The sequence below is a fragment of the Phoxinus phoxinus genome (assembly GCF_949152265.1).
Source record: "Phoxinus phoxinus genome assembly, chromosome: 4".
Taxonomy (NCBI): domain Eukaryota; kingdom Metazoa; phylum Chordata; class Actinopteri; order Cypriniformes; family Leuciscidae; genus Phoxinus; species Phoxinus phoxinus.
Window position 1 is genome coordinate 14,868,922 of NC_136879.1, and position 21,024 is coordinate 14,889,945.

At 40.8% G+C, this 21,024-nt stretch overlaps 2 protein-coding genes across 3 annotated transcripts; both read left to right on the forward strand.

Moving 5' to 3' along the window:
• Positions 1 to 2,872: 2,872 nt before the first annotated feature.
• On the forward strand, positions 2,873 to 15,811 carry LOC306996830 (uncharacterized protein; the record flags this gene model as incomplete). Its single annotated transcript, XM_079609734.1, has 17 exons — positions 2,873 to 2,965; positions 7,967 to 8,120; positions 8,196 to 8,383; positions 8,457 to 8,554; positions 8,623 to 8,780; positions 8,859 to 9,051; positions 9,116 to 9,263; positions 9,348 to 9,420; positions 9,498 to 9,565; positions 11,854 to 12,007; positions 12,083 to 12,270; positions 12,344 to 12,441; positions 12,510 to 12,667; positions 15,095 to 15,287; positions 15,352 to 15,499; positions 15,584 to 15,656; positions 15,735 to 15,811. The coding sequence occupies 17 exons, from the start codon at positions 2,873 to 2,875 to the stop codon at positions 15,809 to 15,811; spliced, it is 2,262 nt and encodes a 753-aa protein (XP_079465860.1).
• Positions 15,812 to 17,468: 1,657 nt separating this feature from the next.
• LOC306996545 (zona pellucida sperm-binding protein 4-like) lies at positions 17,469 to 20,178 on the forward strand. 2 transcript variants are annotated; one of them, XM_079609149.1, is made up of 9 exons: positions 17,469 to 17,962; positions 18,072 to 18,319; positions 18,395 to 18,582; positions 18,656 to 18,753; positions 18,822 to 18,979; positions 19,058 to 19,250; positions 19,315 to 19,462; positions 19,547 to 19,619; positions 19,698 to 20,178. In XM_079609149.1, exons 3-9 carry the CDS (start codon positions 18,577 to 18,579, stop codon positions 19,772 to 19,774), a joined length of 753 nt encoding a protein of 250 aa, XP_079465275.1. In that variant the 5' UTR covers positions 17,469 to 17,962; positions 18,072 to 18,319; positions 18,395 to 18,576; the 3' UTR covers positions 19,775 to 20,178. The 2 variants fall into 2 exon arrangements, with proteins under 2 accessions (XP_079465275.1, XP_079465274.1); XM_079609148.1 differs by having other exon boundaries at positions 17,491 to 18,319; positions 19,698 to 20,168.
• The last annotated feature ends 846 nt before the right edge of the window (positions 20,179 to 21,024 follow it).

The following is a 21,024-nucleotide window of genomic DNA, read 5'->3' on the forward strand; positions in this document are numbered from 1 at the left end:
CAGAACCCCACACCATCGACCACCTCAACCTCATGTGGGCTGAGCCATCAGTCTAGCAAACCACCTGTCATCCATTGTGCTAAGTTGTTGTTCGATGAAGTCCATCCCCTGACTTAATCGAACAAAAAGGGGGAATATGTAGCAACATTGACTATCGACATCTGGTCTGCCAATTGGTGAATTAAGAACACATACTTCTTTGTCTGAAAAAGACAAGACATTTTGGTGGCTCCCCATAGAACCCAGCCCAAATTCCTCACACCAAGGAATTCATGTAACTGGACACCCACGTCTCCAGAGAGACACGCACACACACACACCAAGACCCCCCCCCCCCCCCCGTGTCTTGCACAGAGAAAAAGGACTGCTAAGTAGTCACTCTTAAATGTAATAAATATATCCCTTTTGTGTTAAGATGTGTGTATAAACCATAGGAAAGCATATATATGTCCAAGTGTAACATTAATCGAACTTTAAATGTCTATACTAATGCATAATAATCAAACGTTGTATGCCTAACCGTAAACCTGATGTGTTTCATATCATTTTAAATCTTGAGACCTAACGGAGTTGAATCTCGATAATAGACTGCAATGATATGATTATTACTATATGAATCCTTTTCAGTCGTAGAGATGACTAGCCCTGGAGCTCTGTCATAAACTACACGAGACAAGACAAAGAAGAGTTTCCCGCTCTCAGATCACTGAAGGTGATTGGACAATCGTGCCAAACTAGGCGTGAACCATACATTCTTTAAAGGCCAAAGCTCCCCCAAAAATCGCTCTCTTGCTCTGCGCTTCCTGCCTTCATCACTGCTCATCATGTGACGTCTCCGATCTAAACTCCCTCACGGAGTTCCCTGCTTTTATTTTCTTTATAAAGTTTCTTTTGTGCCATTTTCAAATTCTCCTTTGGTCGTTTCCACCTACGAGTCGAACGAACGGAGCCTGAATTCCTTCAGCAACTTCACTTTCAACCAGCCTTCAAAGCTCCCGCGGAAACGTGCTCTAGCAACGAGAAACGACACGAGAGAACGCGCCTCAGACACGAGAACGCGCGCTCCCCTCAGATCCAGACATGCGCACACACGACCTTTTGCAAGTATCCACTCTAACGAGTTTTTAATGTTTTAAGGTTCGATGCATTTTGGTTGGCTCTCAAAGGTCTGTGATTTCGTTATTCTATGATGTTTGCTGTTCTATGGTCACACGTGACCATTCTCTCTTTCTCTATCTCTCTACAATCTCAGCGCGTGCTACGGCGCGCGCCCCTCCCCAACTCTCTATCACTCTCCTTCTCTCATCATCTGTTACCCGTTTGTCTTGTCTGTTTAATGTAAGTAACTGTACATAGACGTATAAAACCTATAATCACTATGTGTATTCCGTTATATTCTGTAGTTTGCATTTATTAAAACAATATATTCAACTGTTTCTGTGAAAGTGCTTGTAAAAAAAAACGAGTCAATGAGATTAAAAGATCCAAGAGCTGCCAGAGCTCTTATTATTTACTAGTTTTAATTCTATAAACACAGGAAAATTAATGTTCACGGCCAGAAAATTAATGTTTCTTGGAGTTTATAAGGAGATGGCTTTACTGAGAGGTTGATGGGTGATCTTTGATGGTTTTTGCAGGACAAACACCTATTTGATCATTACATGAATTTCCCTTAAAGGTTATCTCATAATCGAAATTAAATAAGATTATTGATATATGAATGAGGAATTATAAGACGTTGTGATCGATTATTCATATATTCATATAATCTATACATTTTCAATTTCGATAATTTAATGTAACTGTAATAGGCAGAATATTAATCATATTCATGATTAGTTATTAAAATTCCCTATAGATCATTTGAGCTAATTCATCCGGACCCAGAGTCCGAAGCATAAGGCATAAGGTCTACACTACCAATCTCCACCCCTTAGATCTGGATCCAACTCCGCCCCCTGGATCTTGTGTACTGAGGTGCTACTGGCTTTTTAAGCAAAGTTGAACTGCATTAGACTGCCCTCTACAGGTCTTTAATATTCATATTCAGCAGTTCACTTTTAAATCCCACATAGCAATTTTTTTCTGGCCCAGTTCCGGTCCACACAACACCCGTTTCCCTCGGCCCACATACCACAAAAAAATGATGTCCCTTGTGGCCCAGATCTGGATTAAAGACTAGGACCACATATAGTCTATTACTGGCCTGAGTCCCAGCCAATTAATGACCCGTAACTGGCCCTGCACTAGGCCTGAATAGGTTTTAGTATTGGTACATATAATAAAATGATGTACTTCATGGTGAACAAAATAAAGAAAATACCTCATGATAATGGTGAAATTATCACAGAGATTATAATCAGTTCAAAATTGTAAAGTGAAGTATTGTTTAAAATGAATCTTTGAATTGACAAGTTATGGCAGAATGAAAAGAACGGACATTTCTGTGATAATTTTACCATTATCATGTGTAAAATACACCACAAACACAATAAAATTATCATAAAAGTATTAAATTCTAGTGCTGTAATCCAAATCTTCAGGAGAACCTGTACAAATACTTAAACATATTCAGGCCCAGTGCAGGGCAAGTTACGGGTCATTAATTGGCTGAGATGGGCCGGTTATAGCCCATTTGTGGTCCTAGTCTTAAACCCAGATCTGGGCCACTACAGGGCCGTCATTCCTTGTGGTATGTGGGCCGAGCGAAAAGGTTTTGTGGAGCAGAGCTGGGCCAGATACAATTTCCTATGTGGCAAAGTGTATTTATATGGCCCATGGTCACAAGCCTGATTATGGCCAGATAATCTTCTGACCATCATGCGGCCCTCATGTGTTTTGCCGTGATCATGCTGTGCCATCATTGCCACACATGGACCAGCTGACAGGAGACATGTCATTGCCGACAGGAGTCCAGCAGTGCCAGACTGAGGACACAATCAGGCCAAAACTGCTTGCTATGTGGGTACTCATGTTGTTCATATATATATATATATATATATATATATATATATATATATATATATATATATATATGCAATTTTGGAGCTGGAGTGCTCAAACCTTTATACAAAGTACCACATTTGTTTAAAAGCCACCAATTCAAACCTGCAAGAATAATGCAAGATCACAGCCCTTATGAGTGGATCTCAAATACGTGGTGTGACTTTGTTAAAATCTACCCCACTACCGGGGTATAGGGATGTAACACATACTGCGGTAAGTGGCCACACTATGCAATATGCTTAAAAACAGGTTTATTAAAACAATACAAAAGAACAATACAAACAATGCCCCTTTTTATGTGATTGACCACAACAAATAAAATCAACCGTTTGAATTAGTCTACTAGAACAAACTTCCTTAGTGGTATTTATGCTTTATGTTTAGTGAACACTTGACTGCAGTGTACCTATGTAAAGTATTACCTGTGAAATATATATGAATAAATGTGAATATTCTGCACGGTGCAATGCATTCTGGGTGCATCATACAAAACTCATCAGTGGCTCCCAGAATGCATTGCGCCATGAAGCATGTCACCGTTATTGAGATTCACACGATGATTCTTGAGGTTTGAGTGTGTCTAAATGAACCAGTAGATCAAAATCTTTAGTTTTTTTTTTATTATTACACAAATGTTCTTATTTAAACACTGTTGGATGTCATTCTGCGGAAACAATACTATAATCAATTAAATGAAATTAATAACACACATAACAGTCTAGAAGAGATCAGAGCACTACATGATGATTATATCATTATTGTTATCAAGTAGCTGACATCATCTGATCATATTCCTCTTACTGTTCTTGCCATAACACAGTTACAGCAGCCAGAGAAAAACTAACATTAAAACATCAAGAGTCAAACTGTCCAACTAAAGCAAACATTAATCACCATAATGGTGACATCAAACCAAACTATTAATTGCAATAAATCATCAACATCTAAACCTCTGTTAATCTCAGTAAGGACTTTTGTACATATGCCAGAAGTAAATCTGGTTTGTAAGAAGTGAAGCTAGTAATGCTGTTTGTGGAGTTGCTTAATGACGTTGGAGCCTGACATCAAAATGTTTCACCAACCAAAAGACGTCAACCCAATTTTAATTTTCAACCAAATTTTGACGTCTGAGCGATGTTGGAGTCCATGTCCAATAACATTTCTAGCTGGGGTGACTCACATTGTGGCCATAATATGAGCACAGAGTGAGTGCACAGTGCTGTTACACTTTTAGCTCACTGTGAACTCACATTGTGATCATACGGAGAGATCACTGTGAGATCAACGTGTTGACTGGGTTGGCTTTGAGTTGCCAAATGGCTCCATGCAGACAACATAAAAGTTTTCATTATCTGAGATCTCAGAATCCTCATCATGGCTTTCAACATTGCTGATATGACAGACCTGCCACTTCTTTGAAACCTCATCAGTTCCTCTTTAAAAAAAAAAAAAAAAAAAAAAACACTGGCAGACACAGCTCCATCTGTATTTTTCACTGTCTAGGCATTCTGTAAAATTATTACAAATAAACTGTTCTTAGTTGTATGTAAGGGGATGGTTGTAACACTTAAAAAAAATGTGTTTAACAAACCACCCCACTCCTGTCAGGCAGTGTTTAGCAAGCAGTATCAGCATACTGGTATCACATTTTGCCTGAGAAGCCACAACTTAATCCAATATTTTATCTAAAAATGTTGAAGTACTAAACAAAATATAGTTTTAGTAAAAAAAAAAAAAAAATCTTTAAAAAAAAATCACATAAGCAGCACTTTGGACTAACTGAAGACAGGCAATTTTACAACTGGATATACCGCAATATAAGTAATTGCAGTAATCTAGCCAACACAAAATAAATGTATGAACAGCCATTTCCAGAGTTTTCGTAGTGAGAAAGCCTTTGATTTTAGCCAGTAGACGAAGTTGGTAGAAACTGGAACTGATTACGTATAAAATGTGTTTGTCAAATTTTTAATTCTGGTCAAAAAGAACACATAAGTTCCGCACTCCTGGGGATTTAAAAGCCGATAGACTCTCTAAATCAGGGCTTATACACTGAGAATTTTCATTTGGGCCAAAAACTATGACCTCAGTCTTGTCTTCATTTAGAAAGAGGATTTGGCTAGCCATGCTTTCACCTCTTCTAAGCAAAGCAGAAGAGAATTTAATGCTACAGGGCTGTTTCTCTTGATTGGAATATACATTTGGGTGTTGTCCACGTAAAAATAAAATGATACACCATGTTTACACCAGAGGTCGCATGAAGAGAGAAAATAGAGAAGGAGCCAAAATAGAGCCCTGTGGAAGATCACAGGTCAGTGCTGCCATGGAGCTGGAGAAATTACCCATCTTTACTAAAAACTTTCTGTCTGACAGGTATGACTGAAACCATGTCAGAACTGAAGCTTTTAGACCCACCCAAGTCTCGAGTAGGGTGGTCAATGGTATCAAAAGCTGCCGAAAGATCTAAGAGAACAAGAACCACGGTGTCTCCAGAATCAATAGAGAGATAAATATCGTTTAGCACTCTCAGGAGGGCGGACTCAGCGCTGTGGGCCCAGATTGAAAAACCTCATAGATACAATTATTTGACAAAACCTAAGAGAGTACAATAACGACAACACACAAAAGTTTCACCTGAAAGATGGGGGAGTTGTTTATGGATCACAACCTGTAAATTTTATTATTTGTGGCTCCGAAGTGTTTAGCTACAAGGTTCTCTCGCTTTTGTGAGACTGTTCACAGCACATTTCGTATTCCGGAAGGAGGGGCTTCATCGAAACAGGAACTAAACGGCGTGTTTGAGACAGACTGGGAAGAGAAGTGCTGCAATAATGTAAAATATGTGAAAAATAATGTGTTTTTTGAACAGTCAAGCATGAAAACCTAGTACACCCCAAAACCAAAAGCAAGACAAACTAAACATAAAAGGGCATAATACTGTAGGACACCTTTAAGGCCTAAAGGATGTTGGCTATATTACAATTGTGTGGTTTTGACAGGTAATGATCATGCTAAGGGGGGCAAAGGATGCTGCTGACATGCTGAATATAATTCTAAGATAATATTGTGAATTTAGATCATATGTATCCAATCCTGCTCCTCGAGGGCCACTATGCGTTTACACTTGGCATTAACATGCGGTCACCATGATCCGATCAAGCAGATCGGATCATTAGCCAATCAGGACACCTTGCGTTTACATTTGTTCATATTAAGTAGCCTCTGTATCTGGATAACCGATCGGATTTCTTGAAGGAATATTTCTAGAGTTGATCATACAAAAATAACCATGGTTAAGTCACATCATTGATCATCGGGATTTAAGGTTATAGCATGCAATGACTATATTAACAGAAATGGGAGATTAATAAACATGCTGAAACAATAAAAACATTCAACAAATTTAAAAAATAAAAAAATAAAAAGTGTATTCCTATTATTCCTCTGGCAAAGCAGCGCACGCTCTTCATTAAGATCTCATGCCTCACAGCTGTGATTGTACAGGCGATTACCTCGTTCAAATAATGTCGCACAATTAAAATGAAAAATGACAGACAGTATAATGTAAGTCTAAATAAACTGTTTTAAATATTGACGTTTATTGTAAGGTTCAAATAAATTTAATTTATTGTCTAAACTGCATCTGGCCATTATTTTCTGACAGCCACGTGGGAAGACTGGGTGGGGATTTATATCACGTCCACCTGTGAATACAGACACGATGGCTGGATGGCGTTTACATTACACTGAGATCCGATCACAATGCGTCCTCGACTACCTCCGAAACTGGACCCGCTGATCGGATAACATTCCGATCAGAAACACGTTTACACTTGTCTTTTCAATGTGTATGTGGACAACATCCAGAAACAGGTCGCATGTTAATGCCAAGTGTAAACGCAGCCTATCCTGCAAAGTTTAGCTCAAATCCTAATTGAACACACCTGAACCAGTTAATCAAGGACTTTAGGATCACTTGAAGCTTCCAGGCAAGTGGGTTGGAGCAGCTGGAGAGCTACACTCTGCAGGACATTGGCCCTCCACGGGCAAGGATTGGACACCCCTGGTTCAGAGCCTGCCAGGCTAAATTAGACCTCTGCTTGAAGTGCATCTGCATGTGTTTAGTGATTAGAATACAAAACATACAAGCAGTTAATCATACCATAATTATATATTAATTATATACAGCTTAAGCTATGACCCAGAATCTGCCACATCTAAATTTATGGTCAGGAACTGCTACTGTGCTAATGGAAACTGTAGGTAGTATTTCTCTTGAAAAGGGTATTCTCTTTATAGTATTTTGTAGGCTGTCACTCGAATGGTTAGAAACTGCCTTTCAGCATAGAGCATAGAAAGAGAGTGCTGTGTACTTAAAAAAAAGAAAATTCTTTATGAACCTACCCAGTTCTGAATGGAAAAAAGTGTCCTCACTCAACAGTTTCCTCAGTCAGTTCAAAAGCAAGCTAATCGGCAGTTTCAACAGCAAGCTAGTCAACAGTTTCCTCAGTCAGTTGAACAGCAAGCTAGTTAACAGTTTCCTCAGTCAGTTCAACAGCAAGCTAATCGGCAGTTTCAACAGCAAGCTAGTCAACAGTTTCCTCAGTCAGTTGAACAGCAAGCAAATCGGCAGTTTCCTCAGTCAGTTCAAAAGCAAGCTAGTCAACAGTTTCCTCAGTCAGTTGAACAGCAAGCTAGTCAACAGTTTCCTCAGTCAGTTCAACAGCAAGCTAATCGGCAGTTTCAACAGCAAGCTAGTCAACAGTTTCCTCAGTCAGTTGAACAGCAAGCAAATCGGCAGTTTCCTCAGTCAGTTCAACAGCAAGCTAGTCAACAGGTTCCTCAGTCAGTTCAACCGCAAGCTAGTCAACAGTTTCCTCAGTCAGTTCAACAGCAAGCTAGTCAACAGTTTCCTCAGTCAGTTCAACCGCAAGCTAGTCAACAGTTTTCTCAGTTTCAGCCTAAGCAGCCAGTGGCACAGGCAGAGCCCCTTGACAAATGTCCTGTAGCTGATTATGAGCAGATCCAATGTGGACCACCTGGTATTAGTGGTGCTGAGTGTGCAGCTATCAACTGCTGCTTTAATGGACAGCAATGCTACTATGGGAAGGCTGGTAAGATTGAGTCAATGCAAAGTGTTCATGTTAAACTGATTTTCAGCAATAACCTGCTCTTGTAACTCATTCCAGTGACTGTCCAGTGTATAAGAGATGGTCAGTTTGTGGTAGTGGTGGCTAGAGATGTTACGCTGCCTCGACTGAGCCTGGATTCTGTCCGTCTCTTGGGTGGAAGTGACCCATCTTGCAGTCCTGTGGGATCCACACCTTTCTTTGCTATATACCAGTTCCCTGTCACTGCATGTGGCACGAGCATGATTGTGAGTAGCTGCTTGTGTTTTTTTTCTGTGTAGCTTAGGATGGACTGGATGCCAACAGTGTTACTATTTGCAGGAGGACAGTGGATATGTGGTGTATGAAAACCGAATGATCTCCTCGTATGAAGTGGGTATTGGACCACTTGGTTCCATCACAAGGGACAGCCATTTTGAGTAGGTGACCTATGCTTTATCATAAATGTTAATCATTGACAACTGCTACAAGCTCATGGTTTGTCCAGGCTTCTCTTCCAGTGTAGGTACTCTGCTACTTCTGTGGAAGCTCTGGTTGTGGAGGTCAACAGTGTTCCTCCACCTCCACCAGTAGCTGCTCCTGGACCCCTCAGGGTTGAGCTTAGACTGGCAAATGGTCAATGTGTCACTAAAGGCTGTGCAGAAGGTAAGTGTTTGTCCCAAGTATAACTAACGCCTCTCATACTCCAGGTTGCAGCAGTTTAGTTTAACACTGTATCCTCAGGGGATGAGGTGTGCACATCCTACTACAGTGGTGCTGATTATCCAATTACAAAAGTCCTGCAAGAACCTGTGTATGTTGAGGTGCGCATTTTGGAGAGGACCGACCCCAACATTGTCCTGATGCTGGGACATTGCTGGGCGACACAAACCCCCAGTCCACTCAGTCTACCCCAATGGGACCTTCTGGTTGATGGGTGAGTAAGGCCAGTCTTTATCCATGTGCAGTTAGGCTTTACTGAATGCCTCTTTGCCTTTCAGATGCCCTTACCAGGATGATCGTTACCTGACCACATTGGTTCCAATGGCTGGATCTTCTGGTCTTCAGTTACCAACCCATTACAAGCGCTTTGTTGTGAAGATGTTCACATTTGTAGATCCAGCATCACTGGCTCCTCTGCAGGAAACTGTATGCTCTGCAGCCTTACCTCAAGCCTTAATTTTAGTGCTTTTTATATTGAATTATATGGCTTAACCCTTTCCCCTCTGTTAGATCTTCATCCACTGTAGTACAGCGGTGTGCCATCCCTCTTCTGGCACCTGTGAGCAAAGCTGCACTAGGAAAAGTGAGTGCTTGCTGTACATTGACTTCAGGAATAACATTTTATTTAAATGCCTCATGCTTCTATCACTTTTTTTTTAGGAAGAGATGCCCACGTCAAGACCATCTCTAGTGGGCAAACTGTGGTGTCTAGTGGAGAAGTTATCCTGGTCATGTGAATTTAGTTTTTTAATAAACTTCCTGAAACTCCACATTAGTTTCTCTCTGGTATTGATTTCTGACTGGAGTTGGATGTTTCGTGATTGTTCTCAGTTTGATTTATAGGGCTGCACTATTAAACACTTTTTATTTTGTGCAATGAGGTTTTAGACTTGAACTAAATGGGCCAAGCTTCTACCCAAACCATTTAACTAAACTATTTGCTAAGCTCTAGTTGCTATATTGGGGCCCATCAAATTAAGAGTTGTATAACTTCTGATTGTGGCTTTACGTTTGACTTTATGGCTGGACTAACATAACTGCACGTATTGATACTCAAGCATACCCAAGCCCCTGTAAGGTCACTTGATGGCCTTCCGAAGGTCAAATCTGGCTTTCCTGTACAAATCAGGGTCCCCAGAGTTAAAGGCGGCAGCCCGGGCTCTTAGGTTATTCCGTACCCCAGCATCAACCCAGGGCTTCTGATTGGGAAAGGACCGAACAGACTTCTTAGGAACGATGTCCTCAATGCAGTGATGGATAAAGCTGGAAACAGTATCTGTATATTCGTTAATGTTCCCATCTGCTGCCTCTCTAAACATCAGCCAGTCAGTGGTCTCAAAACAATCCTGGACAATCGCAACACTCTCATCACTCCATTTTTAAACACATTTTTAAAACTCATCTTTGATTACCAAAATGACATATTGAAAAAAATGTTCCTTGGAAAATTTCTTCACGGCTTAAAACTGCTTGAATGTAACTACACTGCTGCCTCATTTAGTATACGTGGTTCTACGAATATGCAACAATTAGCCCCGCCTCCATTCACTCACACCAGTTCAGAAATCCACAAGTTGACGTGTTTTAACGGTTTAGAGAAATAATGCTTTTGAACTTTTTCATTGTGAAATCTATTATTTGCATTTGTCCCAATGGAGACAAAGGTGATGGCAGCAGGTAAAATAGTTCCATAATGTTTAGTTGACGAGAAAAACTTTGGATGGAGCCTATCCTCCTCTGACAAGACAATAAATGTGCATTTCAATAAATTTGGTATATATTATCGCCTTATAATTTCAGGGCTAGGGTTAGGTTGGTTGGTTAATATTACAGCTAGAACATGACGGCTGCACAAATAGATTTTTAAATGCCAGTCACAGTTTTTATTATATTTATTACTGTAGTATTGCAATTTCAGGGATGAAAAAATAATAATACAGATATAACTGAAATGCGGGACACTATTTATGTATTGAGGGACGCACCAATTTCGGGACTGTCACCCTAAGTTGTCGTCTGCCCACGAAAACTCAAAGAAAAAACGTTTCCATTTTTAGTACGTCGTTGTTGTGTAAACATACCCTAAATATACAGGCCTTTTGCCATGAAAACCGCAAGATGTGTAAAAAAAAAAAAAAAAAAAAATCCTGAATAGCCAAACCATCAAATAGCCTATAAAATTCAGCTAATGAAGGAGAAAACAAAGGCTGACTTCAGAATGAAATAAACTGTACTAGCATACTATTCAGAATTCAGCTCAATATGTGCTTTTGTGTATGTTCAAAAAGTGTGGAAACAATACAAAAATTATAATACTTGTAAGAACCAATAGAATCACGCATTGCATAGACTCCCACTCATGCAAGTCTGGAGAATCATGACTGTTAATGAAGAGGGAGGGATTATCATTAATCAGCCAAAGTCTGTATGGTACAAAAAAAACAAAGGGCAGTATCTCAGCAGTGTGACTAGCTGTTGAATAATGGCAGGAAGTTGGTGTGCTCTTCAGTCTCTGGCACTTTGTGTTTGGCTCTTTGCGTTCAGTCATGCTGTTCCACAGTGGAGTAATCTGCCCCAGAATCCTCAAACTCTAATGTTCCAGCAAACTGACCAGCGGTTTCAACAGCAAGCTAGTCAACAGTTTCCTCAGTCAGTTCAACAGCAAGCTAGTCAACAATTTTCTCGGCCAGTTCAGCATCAAGCTAGTCAACAGTTTCCTCAGTCAGTTCTACAGCAAGCTAGTCAACAGTTTCCTCGGCCAGTTCAACAGCAAGCTAGTCAGCAATTTTCTCGGCCAGTTCAGCAACAAACTAGTCAACAGTTTCCTCAGTCAGTTCAACAGCAAGCTAGTCAACAGTTTCCTCAGTCAGTTCAACAGCAAGCTAGTCAACAGTTTCCTCAGTCAGTTCAACAGCAAGCTAGTCAACAGTTTCCTCAGTCAGTTCTACAGCAAGCTAGTCAACAGTTTCCTCAGTCAGTTCTACAGCAAGCTAGTCAACAGTTTCCTCAGTTTCAGCCTAAGCAGCCAGTGGCACAGGCAGAGCCTCTTGACAAATGTGCTGTAGCTGATTATGAGCAGATCCAATGTGGACCACCTGGTATCAGTGGTGCTGAGTGTGCAGCTATCAACTGCTGCTTTAATGGACAGCAATGCTACTATGGGAAGGCTGGTAAGATTGAGTCAATGCAAAGTGTTCATGTTAAACTGATTTTCATCAATAACCTGCTCTTGTAACTCATTCCAGTGACTGTCCAGTGTATAAGAGATGGTCAGTTTGTGGTAGTGGTGGCTAGAGATGTTACGCTGCCTCGACTGAGCCTGGATTCTGTCCGTCTCTTGGGTGGAAGTGACCCATCTTGCAGTCCTGTGGGATCCACACCTTTCTTTGCTATATACCAGTTCCCTGTCACTGCATGTGGCACGAGCATGATTGTGAGTAGCTGCTTGTGTTTTTTTTCTGTGTAGCTTAGGATGGACTGGATGCCAACAGTGTTACTATTTGCAGGAGGACAGTGGATATGTGGTGTATGAAAACCGAATGATCTCCTCGTATGAAGTGGGTATTGGACCACTTGGTTCCATCACAAGGGACAGCCATTTTGAGTAGGTGACCTATGCTTTATCATAAATGTTAATAATTGACAACTGCTACAAGCTCATGGTTTGTCCAGGCTTCTCTTCCAGTGTAGGTACTCTGCTACTTCTGTGGAAGCTCTGGTTGTGGAGGTCAACAGTGTTCCTCCACCTCCACCAGTAGCTGCTCCTGGACCCCTCAGGGTTGAGCTTAGACTGGCAAATGGTCAATGTGTCACTAAAGGCTGTGCAGAAGGTAAGTGTTTGTCCCAAGTATAACTAACGCCTCTCATACTCCAGGGGCCTGTACCATGAAGGTAGCTGAACAAACTCAGAGTTACAGGATTAGTTTTGAGTTGACAAAACCAAACCGATGCAATCAGGCTTTATTGGTACCATGATGCAGCTCATCAACTTTCTCTGTCAACTCAGGCTTTGATCTTAAGTTATGATTACTCCACGAGCGCGTGCACATACCAAAGTGACGTTGGCACCGAACAACCAATCGCGTTCGATATGGATAGAGCGAGAGCGATATATTTTTTCCGCGGAGGAGCAAGAGATAATCATTCAGTTACAATTAATTTAAATATGTATTACAAGCTCGAAACAATACTCTGCTGCCAAAGCAAGAAAAGACTGTTGAAAGATTGCTGATTGTGTTAATGTGTAAGCTAAACAAATACGTTCTATATTCATGTAAAATTATGTATAGGCTATGAATGTATGTGTGTGTGAAATATAGCCTATATTTTTATAATATATAAAAAATGTGCATGTATATAATAAAGATTAATATTCATTGATTTTTAGATGCAACTCCAAACGTTCTTGGCAGCAGATAAAGACAAAATATAAAAATCTAATTCAAAGTAGTAAGTATTTACACACAACCTTTTATTATTTTTGTAAACATTTGATCACAAACACTTGTTTGAGGCAAACCGAAAAAAGAGTGAAATTCAGAAAACTGGTGGAGGGCCACTCCTCCAGAATACACTGAGTTGGCTCTGATAGGAATAAGGGACAGCCGATTATGGATGGGATTACAGGTGCTGTACAATCTGACCCTGTGCTGGCTCCTCTAAGCAAGTAACACTGGGTTATTAGGGTGGAGGAAATTATGAAGACACTCTGTCTGTGTTCTGAGACAGTTGCTGAGGTGAATGCAATGGGCTTTTTATTAAGGCAAACATTTGAATGTGTGGCATAAAACAGGGACTGGCCCTTACACATCTCAGCTAGACTGCAAGGAGCCTATGGAGCTAGACTGCACACTAAAGGAGCCTGACTGTGATCTGAAGAGGCTCCACATTTAATAAATAAATAAATTAGAGATCAAACAGCTGGATAAAACTGATCTCAGTATGTGAACTTATTTAACCAAGTAACACTTTACCATGAAAATTGATTAATGCAACTTCCTCTTGCTCTCTCTCGAAAACAGTTGAAATGTAGGATGCCAAAGGTCATCTCTAACTTCACTCTGTTTTACTGAGGGCCACATTGAAGCGGTTCTGTGGCCCTGTCTGAGGGTCATGATAGGCGGTTATTGTGTAGGTTGCAAATTAACAGTGTTTATACTGTACCAAATTTAACTTGCTTTCCTCAAATGACACAACACAGACTCGCAGAAAGTAGATCATTGTTATATCTGTTAATGTTAGCCTACTATTAATTTAAAGATTCATCTCACAGAAAATAATAATTTCACATGTTCACATCATCTCTACTTGAACATTACCTAAGGGTGAAAGGACTTTCTATTAACATAATCTGCCTCATGTTCTCTAGAAGTGGAGATTGCAACATGTGTGTCTATTGCTCCAATCACTCTAGGGAATCATATCATAAGATTAACCGAATAATAATAAAAAAGATTTAAAATAATTTTTAACATGTACTGTAGTACATTTGTGAAATTTTCTTTTTGAAAGAAAAAAAATTTGTTCATGTGATGTCACCCTATCAATATATCTTAGCTGCAATTTTATAAAAGCCCTCTTTTATGGACATGGTCGATATATGTCCGGGGAACATTATTAATGAAACTATTTATGTACTCCTGCAGAGCGAGGACCCCCTTGCGAATAGTTCGACAAACCCCCTAGGTTCTGTGCATCACCGATCGTGCAAGTATGTACCACTTGCAAAAAAACGCTAAACAATAACATTTGCGGTACAGTAATGAATTCGACGTGTTAAATTATTTATGCGCGGCTCAAGAAGTTCGCAAAGATAAGATATTCCTTCCGCAGAAAATCTGTATCTTTCATACAAACTTTCAGGAAAGGCAAGGGGATTTTGTCTGGCTAAAAACTCTTTCTCTACGATGCGCTCGTCTAACAATTTGTGCTGAGATGTCCACAGGATTTGAAAGAAAATGTAAAGCCATTGCAACAAAGAATTAGTTACGTCACCTATATGTTTCTTTGCTCACAGCTGATTGGTCAAACTTCAGTCTGAGATCTCGAATCCAGAACTTAACCTGCCCCGGAGCAGGCTAGCCGTGCAGCGTAAGATACCATGGCAACGAACACCGATTAAAGCCGAGCTGCTTTCATAGTACCTAAAACCCAGGGTTGGCGGAAACTAAGCTGAGACATAGCTGGCTAGCCACCTAAACCGGCTTCATGGTACAGGCCCCTGGTTGCAGCAGTTTAGTTTAACACTGTATCCTCAGGGGATGAGGCGTACACATCCTACTACAGTGGTGCTGATTATCCAATTACAAAAGTCCTGCGAGAACCTGTGTATGTTGAGGTGCGCATTTTGGAGAGGACCGACCCCAACATTGTCCTGATGCTGGGACATTGCTGGGCGACACAAACCCCCAGTCCACTCAGTCTACCCCAATGGGACCTTCTGGTTGATGGGTGAGTAAGGCCAGTCTTTATCCATGTGCTGTAAGGCTTTACTGAATGCCTCTTTGCCTTTCAGATGCCCTTACCAGGATGATCGATACCTGACCACATTGGTTCCAATGGCTGGATCTTCTGGTCTTCAGTTCCCAACCCATTACAAGCGCTTTGTTGTGAAGATGTTCACATTTGTAGATCCAGCATCACTGGCTCCTCTGCAGGAAACTGTATGCTCTGCAGCCTTACCTCAAGCCTTAATTTTAGTGCTTTTTATATTGAATTATATGGCTTAACCCTTTCCCCTCTGTTAGATCTTCATCCACTGTAGTACAGCGGTGTGCCATCCCTCTTCTGGCACCTGTGAGCAAAGCTGCACTAGGAAAAGTGAGTGCTTGCTGTAAATTGACTTCAGGAATAACATTTTATTTAAATGCCTCATGCTTCTATCACTTTTTTTTTTAGGAAGAGATGCGCACGTCAAGACCATCTCTAGTGGGCAAACTGTGGTGTCTAGTGGAGAAGTTATCCTGGTCATGTGAATTTAGTTTTTTAATAAACTTCCTGAAACTCCACATTAGTTTCTCTCTGGTATTGATTTCTGACTGGAGTTGGATGTTTCGTGATTGTTCTCAGTTTGATTAATAGGGCTGCACTATTAAACCCTTTTTATTTTGTGCAATGAGGTTTTAGACTTGAACTAAATGGGCCAAGCTTCTACCCAAACCATTTAACTAAACTATTTGCTAAGCTCTAGTTGCTATATTGGGGCCCATCAAATTAAGGGTTGTGTAACTTCTGATTGTGGCTTTACGTTTGACTTTATGGCTGGACTAACATAACTGCACGTATTGATACTCAAGCATACCCAAGCCCCTGTAAGGTCACTTGATGGCCTTCCGAAGGTCAAATCTGGCTTTCCTGTACAAATCAGGGTCCCCGGAGTTAAAGGCGGCAGCCCAGGCTCTTAGGTTATTCCGTACCCCAGCATCAACCCAGGGCTTCTGATTGGGAAAGGACCGAACAGACTTCTTAGGAACGATGTCCTTAATGCAGTGATGGATAAAGCTGGAAACAGTATCTGTATATTCGTTAATGTTCCCATCTGCTGCCTCTCTAAACATCAGCCAGTCAGTGGTCTCAAAACAATCCTGGACAATCGCAACACTCATCACTACATTTTTAAACACATTTTTAAAACTCATCTTTGATTACCAAAATGACGTATTTAAAAAAATGTTCCTTGGAAAATTTCTTCACGGCTTAAAACTGCTTGAATGTAACTACACTGTTGCCTCATTTAGTATACGTGGTTCTATGAATATGCAACAATTAGCCCCGCCTCCATTCACTCACACCAGTTCAGAAATCCACAAGTTGACGTGTTTTAACGGTTTAGAGAAATAATGCTTTTGAACTTTTTCATTGTGAAATCTATTATTTGCATTTGTCCCAATGGAGACAAAGGTGATGGCAGCAGGTAAAATAGTTCCATAATATGTTTAGTTATCGAGAAAAACTTTGGATGGAGCCTATCCTCCTCTGACAAGACAATAAATGTGCATTTCAATAAATTTGGGATATATTATCGCCTTATAATTTCAGGGCTAGGGTTAGGTTGGTTGGTTAATATGACAGCTAGAACATGACGGCTGCACAAATAGATTTTTAAATGCCAGTCACAGTTTTTATTATATTTATTACTGTAGTATTGCAATTTCAGGGATGAAAAAATAATACAGACATAACTGAAATGCGGGACACTATTTATGTATTGAGGGACGCACCAATTTCGGGACTGTCACCATAAGTTGTCGTCTGCCCACGAAAACTCAAAGAAAAAACGTTTCCATTTTTAGTACGTCGTTGTTGTGTAAACATACCCTAAATATACAGGCCTTTTGCCACGAAAACCGCAAGATGTAAAAAAAAAAAAAAAAAAAAAAAAAAAAACCCAGAATAGCCAAACCATCAAATAGCCTATAAAATTCAGCTAATGAAGGAGAAAACAAAGGCTGACTTCAGAATGAAATAAACTGTACTAGCATACTATTCAGAATTCAGCTCAATATGTGCTTTTGTGTATGTTCAAAAAGTGTGGAAAGAATACATAAATTATAATACTTGTAAGAACCAATAGAATCACGCATTGCATAGACTCCCACTCATGCAAGTCTGGAGAATCATGACTGTTAATGAAGAGGGAGGGATTATCATTAATCAGCCAAAGTCTGTATGGTACAAAAAAACCAAAGGGCAGTATCTCAGCAGTGTGACTAGCTGTTGAACAATGGCAGGAAGTTGGTGTGCTCTTCAGTCTCTGGCACTTTGTGTTTGGCTCTTTGCGTTCAGTCATGCTGTTCCACAGTGGAGTAATCTGCCCCAGAATCCTCAATCTCTGATGTTCCAGCAAACTGACCAGCGGTTTCAACAGCAAGCTAGTCAACAGTTTCCTCAGTCAGTTCAACAGCAAGCTAGTCAACAATTTTCTCGGCCAGTTCAGCATCAAACTAGTCAACAGTTTCCTCAGTCAGTTCAACAGCAAGCTAGTCAACAATTTTCTCGGCCAGTTCAGCATCAAACTAGTCAACAGTTTCCTCAGTCAGTTCTACAGCAAGCTAGTCAACAGTTTCCTCGGCCAGTTCAACAGCAAGCTAGTCAGCAATTTTCTCGGCCAGTTCAGCAACAAACTAGTCAACAGTTTCCTCAGTCAGTTCAACAGCAAGCTAGTCAACAGTTTCTTCAGTCAGTTCAACAGCAAGCTAGTCAACAGTTTCCTCAGTCAGTTCAACAGCAAGCTAGTCAACAGTTTCCTCAGTCAGTTCAACAGCAAGCTAGTCAACAGTTTCCTCAGTCAGTTCAACCGCAAGCTAGTCAGCAGTTTTCTCAGTTTCAGCCTAAGCAGCCAGTGGCACAGGCAGAGCCTCTTGACAAATGTGCTGTAGCTGATTATGAGCAGATCCAATGTGGACCACCTGGTATTAGTGGTGCTGAGTGTGCAGCTATCAACTGCTGCTTTAATGGACAGCAATGCTACTATGGGAAGGCTGGTAAGATTGAGTCAATGCAAAGTGTTCATGTTAAACTGATTTTCATCAATAACCTGCTCTTGTAACTCATTCCAGTGACTGTCCAGTGTATAAGAGATGGTCAGTTTGTGGTAGTGGTGGCTAGAGATGTTACGCTGCCTCGACTGAGCCTGGATTCTGTCCGTCTCTTGGGTGGAAGTGACCCATCTTGCAGTCCTGTGGGATCCACACCTTTCTTTGCTATATACCAGTTCCCTGTCACTGCATGTGGCACAAGCATGATTGTGAGTAGCTGCTTGTGTTTTTTTTCTGTGTAGCTTAGGATGGACTGGATGCCAACAGTGTTACTATTTGCAGGAGGACAGTGGATATGTGGTGTATGAAAACCGAATGATCTCCTCGTATGAAGTGGGTATTGGACCACTTGGTTCCATCACAAGGGACAGCCATTTTGAGTAGGTGACCTATGCTTTATCATAAATGTTAATCATTGACAACTGCTACAAGCTCATGGTTTGTCCAGGCTTCTCTTCCAGTGTAGGTACTCTGCTACTTCTGCGGAAGCTCTGGTTGTGGAGGTCAACGGTGTTCCTCCACCTCCACCAGTAGCTGCTCCTGGACCCCTCAGGGTTGAGCTTAGACTGGCAAATGGTCAATGTGTCACTAAAGGCTGTGCAGAAGGTAAGTGTTTGTCCCAAGTATAACTAACGCCTCTCATACTCCAGGTTGCAGCAGTTTAGTTTAACACTGTATCCTCAGGGGATGAGGCGTACACATCCTACTACAGTGGTGCTGATTATCCAATTACAAAAGTCCTGCGAGAACCTGTGTATGTTGAGGTGCGCATTTTGGAGAGGACCGACCCCAACATTGTCCTGATGCTGGGACATTGCTGGGCGACACAAACCCCCAGTCCACTCAGTCTACCCCAATGGGACCTTCTGGTTGATGGGTGAGTAAGGCCAGTCTTAATCCATGTGCTGTCAGGCTTTACTGAATGCCTCTTTGCCTTTCAGATGCCCTTACCAGGATGATCGATACCTGACCACATTGGTTCCAATGGCTGGATCTTCTGGTCTTCAGTTCCCAACCCATTACAAGCGCTTTGTTGTGAAGATGTTCACATTTGTAGATCCAGCATCACTGGCTCCTCTGCAGGAAACTGTATGCTCTGCAGCCTTACCTCAAGCCTTAATTTTAGTGCTTTTTATATTGAATTATATGGCTTAACCCTTTCCCCTCTGTTAGATCTTCATCCACTGTAGTACAGCGGTGTGCCATCCCTCTTCTGGCACCTGTGAGCAAAGCTGCACTAGGAAAAGTGAGTGCTTGCTGTAAATTGACTTCAGGAATAACATTTTATTTAAATGCCTCATGCTTCTATCACTTTTTTTTTTAGGAAGAGATGCGCACGTCAAGACCATCTCTAGTGGGCAAACTGTGGTGTCTAGTGGAGAAGTTATCCTGGTCATGTGAATTTAGTTTTTTAATAAACTTCCTGAAACTCCACATTAGTTTCTCTCTGGTATTGATTTCTGACTGGAGTTGGATGTTTCGTGATTGTTCTCAGTTTGATTAATAGGGCTGCACTATTAAACCCTTTTTATTTTGTGCAATGAGGTTTTAGACTTGAACTAAATGGGCCAAGCTTCTACCCAAACCATTTAACTAAACTATTTGCTAAGCTCTAGTTGCTATATTGGGGCCCATCAAATTAAGGGTTGTGTAACTTCTGATTGTGGCTTTACGTTTGACTTTATGGCTGGACTAACATAACTGCACGTATTGATACTCAAGCATACCCAAGCCCCTGTAAGGTCACTTGATGGCCTTCCGAAGGTCAAATCTGGCTTTCCTGTACAAATCAGGGTCCCCAGAGTTAAAGGCGGCAGCCCGGGCTCTTAGGTTATTCCGTACCCCAGCATCAACCCAGGGCTTCTGATTGGGAAAGGACCGAACAGACTTAGGAACGATGTCCTCAATGCAGTGATGGATAAAGCTGGAAACAGTATCTGTATATTCGTTAATGTTCCCATCTGCTGCCTCTCTAAACATCAGCCAGTCAGTGGTCTCAAAACAATCCTGGACAATCGCAACACTCTCATCACTCCATTTTTAAACACATTTTTAAAACTCGTCTTTGATTACCAAAATGACGTATTTAAAAAAATGTTCCTTGGAAAATCTTCACGGCTTAAAACTGCTTGAATGTAACTACACTGTTGCCTCATTTAGTATACGTGGTTCTACGAATATGCAACAATGAGCCCCGCCTCCATTCACTCACACCAGTTCAGAAATCCACAAGTTGACGTGTTTTAACGGTTTAGAGAAATAATGCTTTTGAACTTTTTCATTGTGAAATCTATTATTTGCATTTGTCCCAATGGAGACAAAGGTGATGGCAGCAGGTAAAATAGTTCCATAATGTTTAGTTATCGAGAAAAACTTTGGATGGAGCCTATCCTCCTCTGACAAGACAATAAATGTGCATTTCAATAAATTTGGGATATATTATCGCCTTATAATTTCAGGGCTAGGGTTAGGTTGGTTGGTTAATATGACAGGTAGAACATGACGGCTGCACAAATAGATTTTTAAATGCCAGTCACAGTTTTTATTATATTTATTACTGTAGTATTGCAATTTCAGGGATGAAAAAATAATACAGACATAACTGAAATGCGGGACACTATTTATGTATTGAGGGACGCACCAATTTCGGG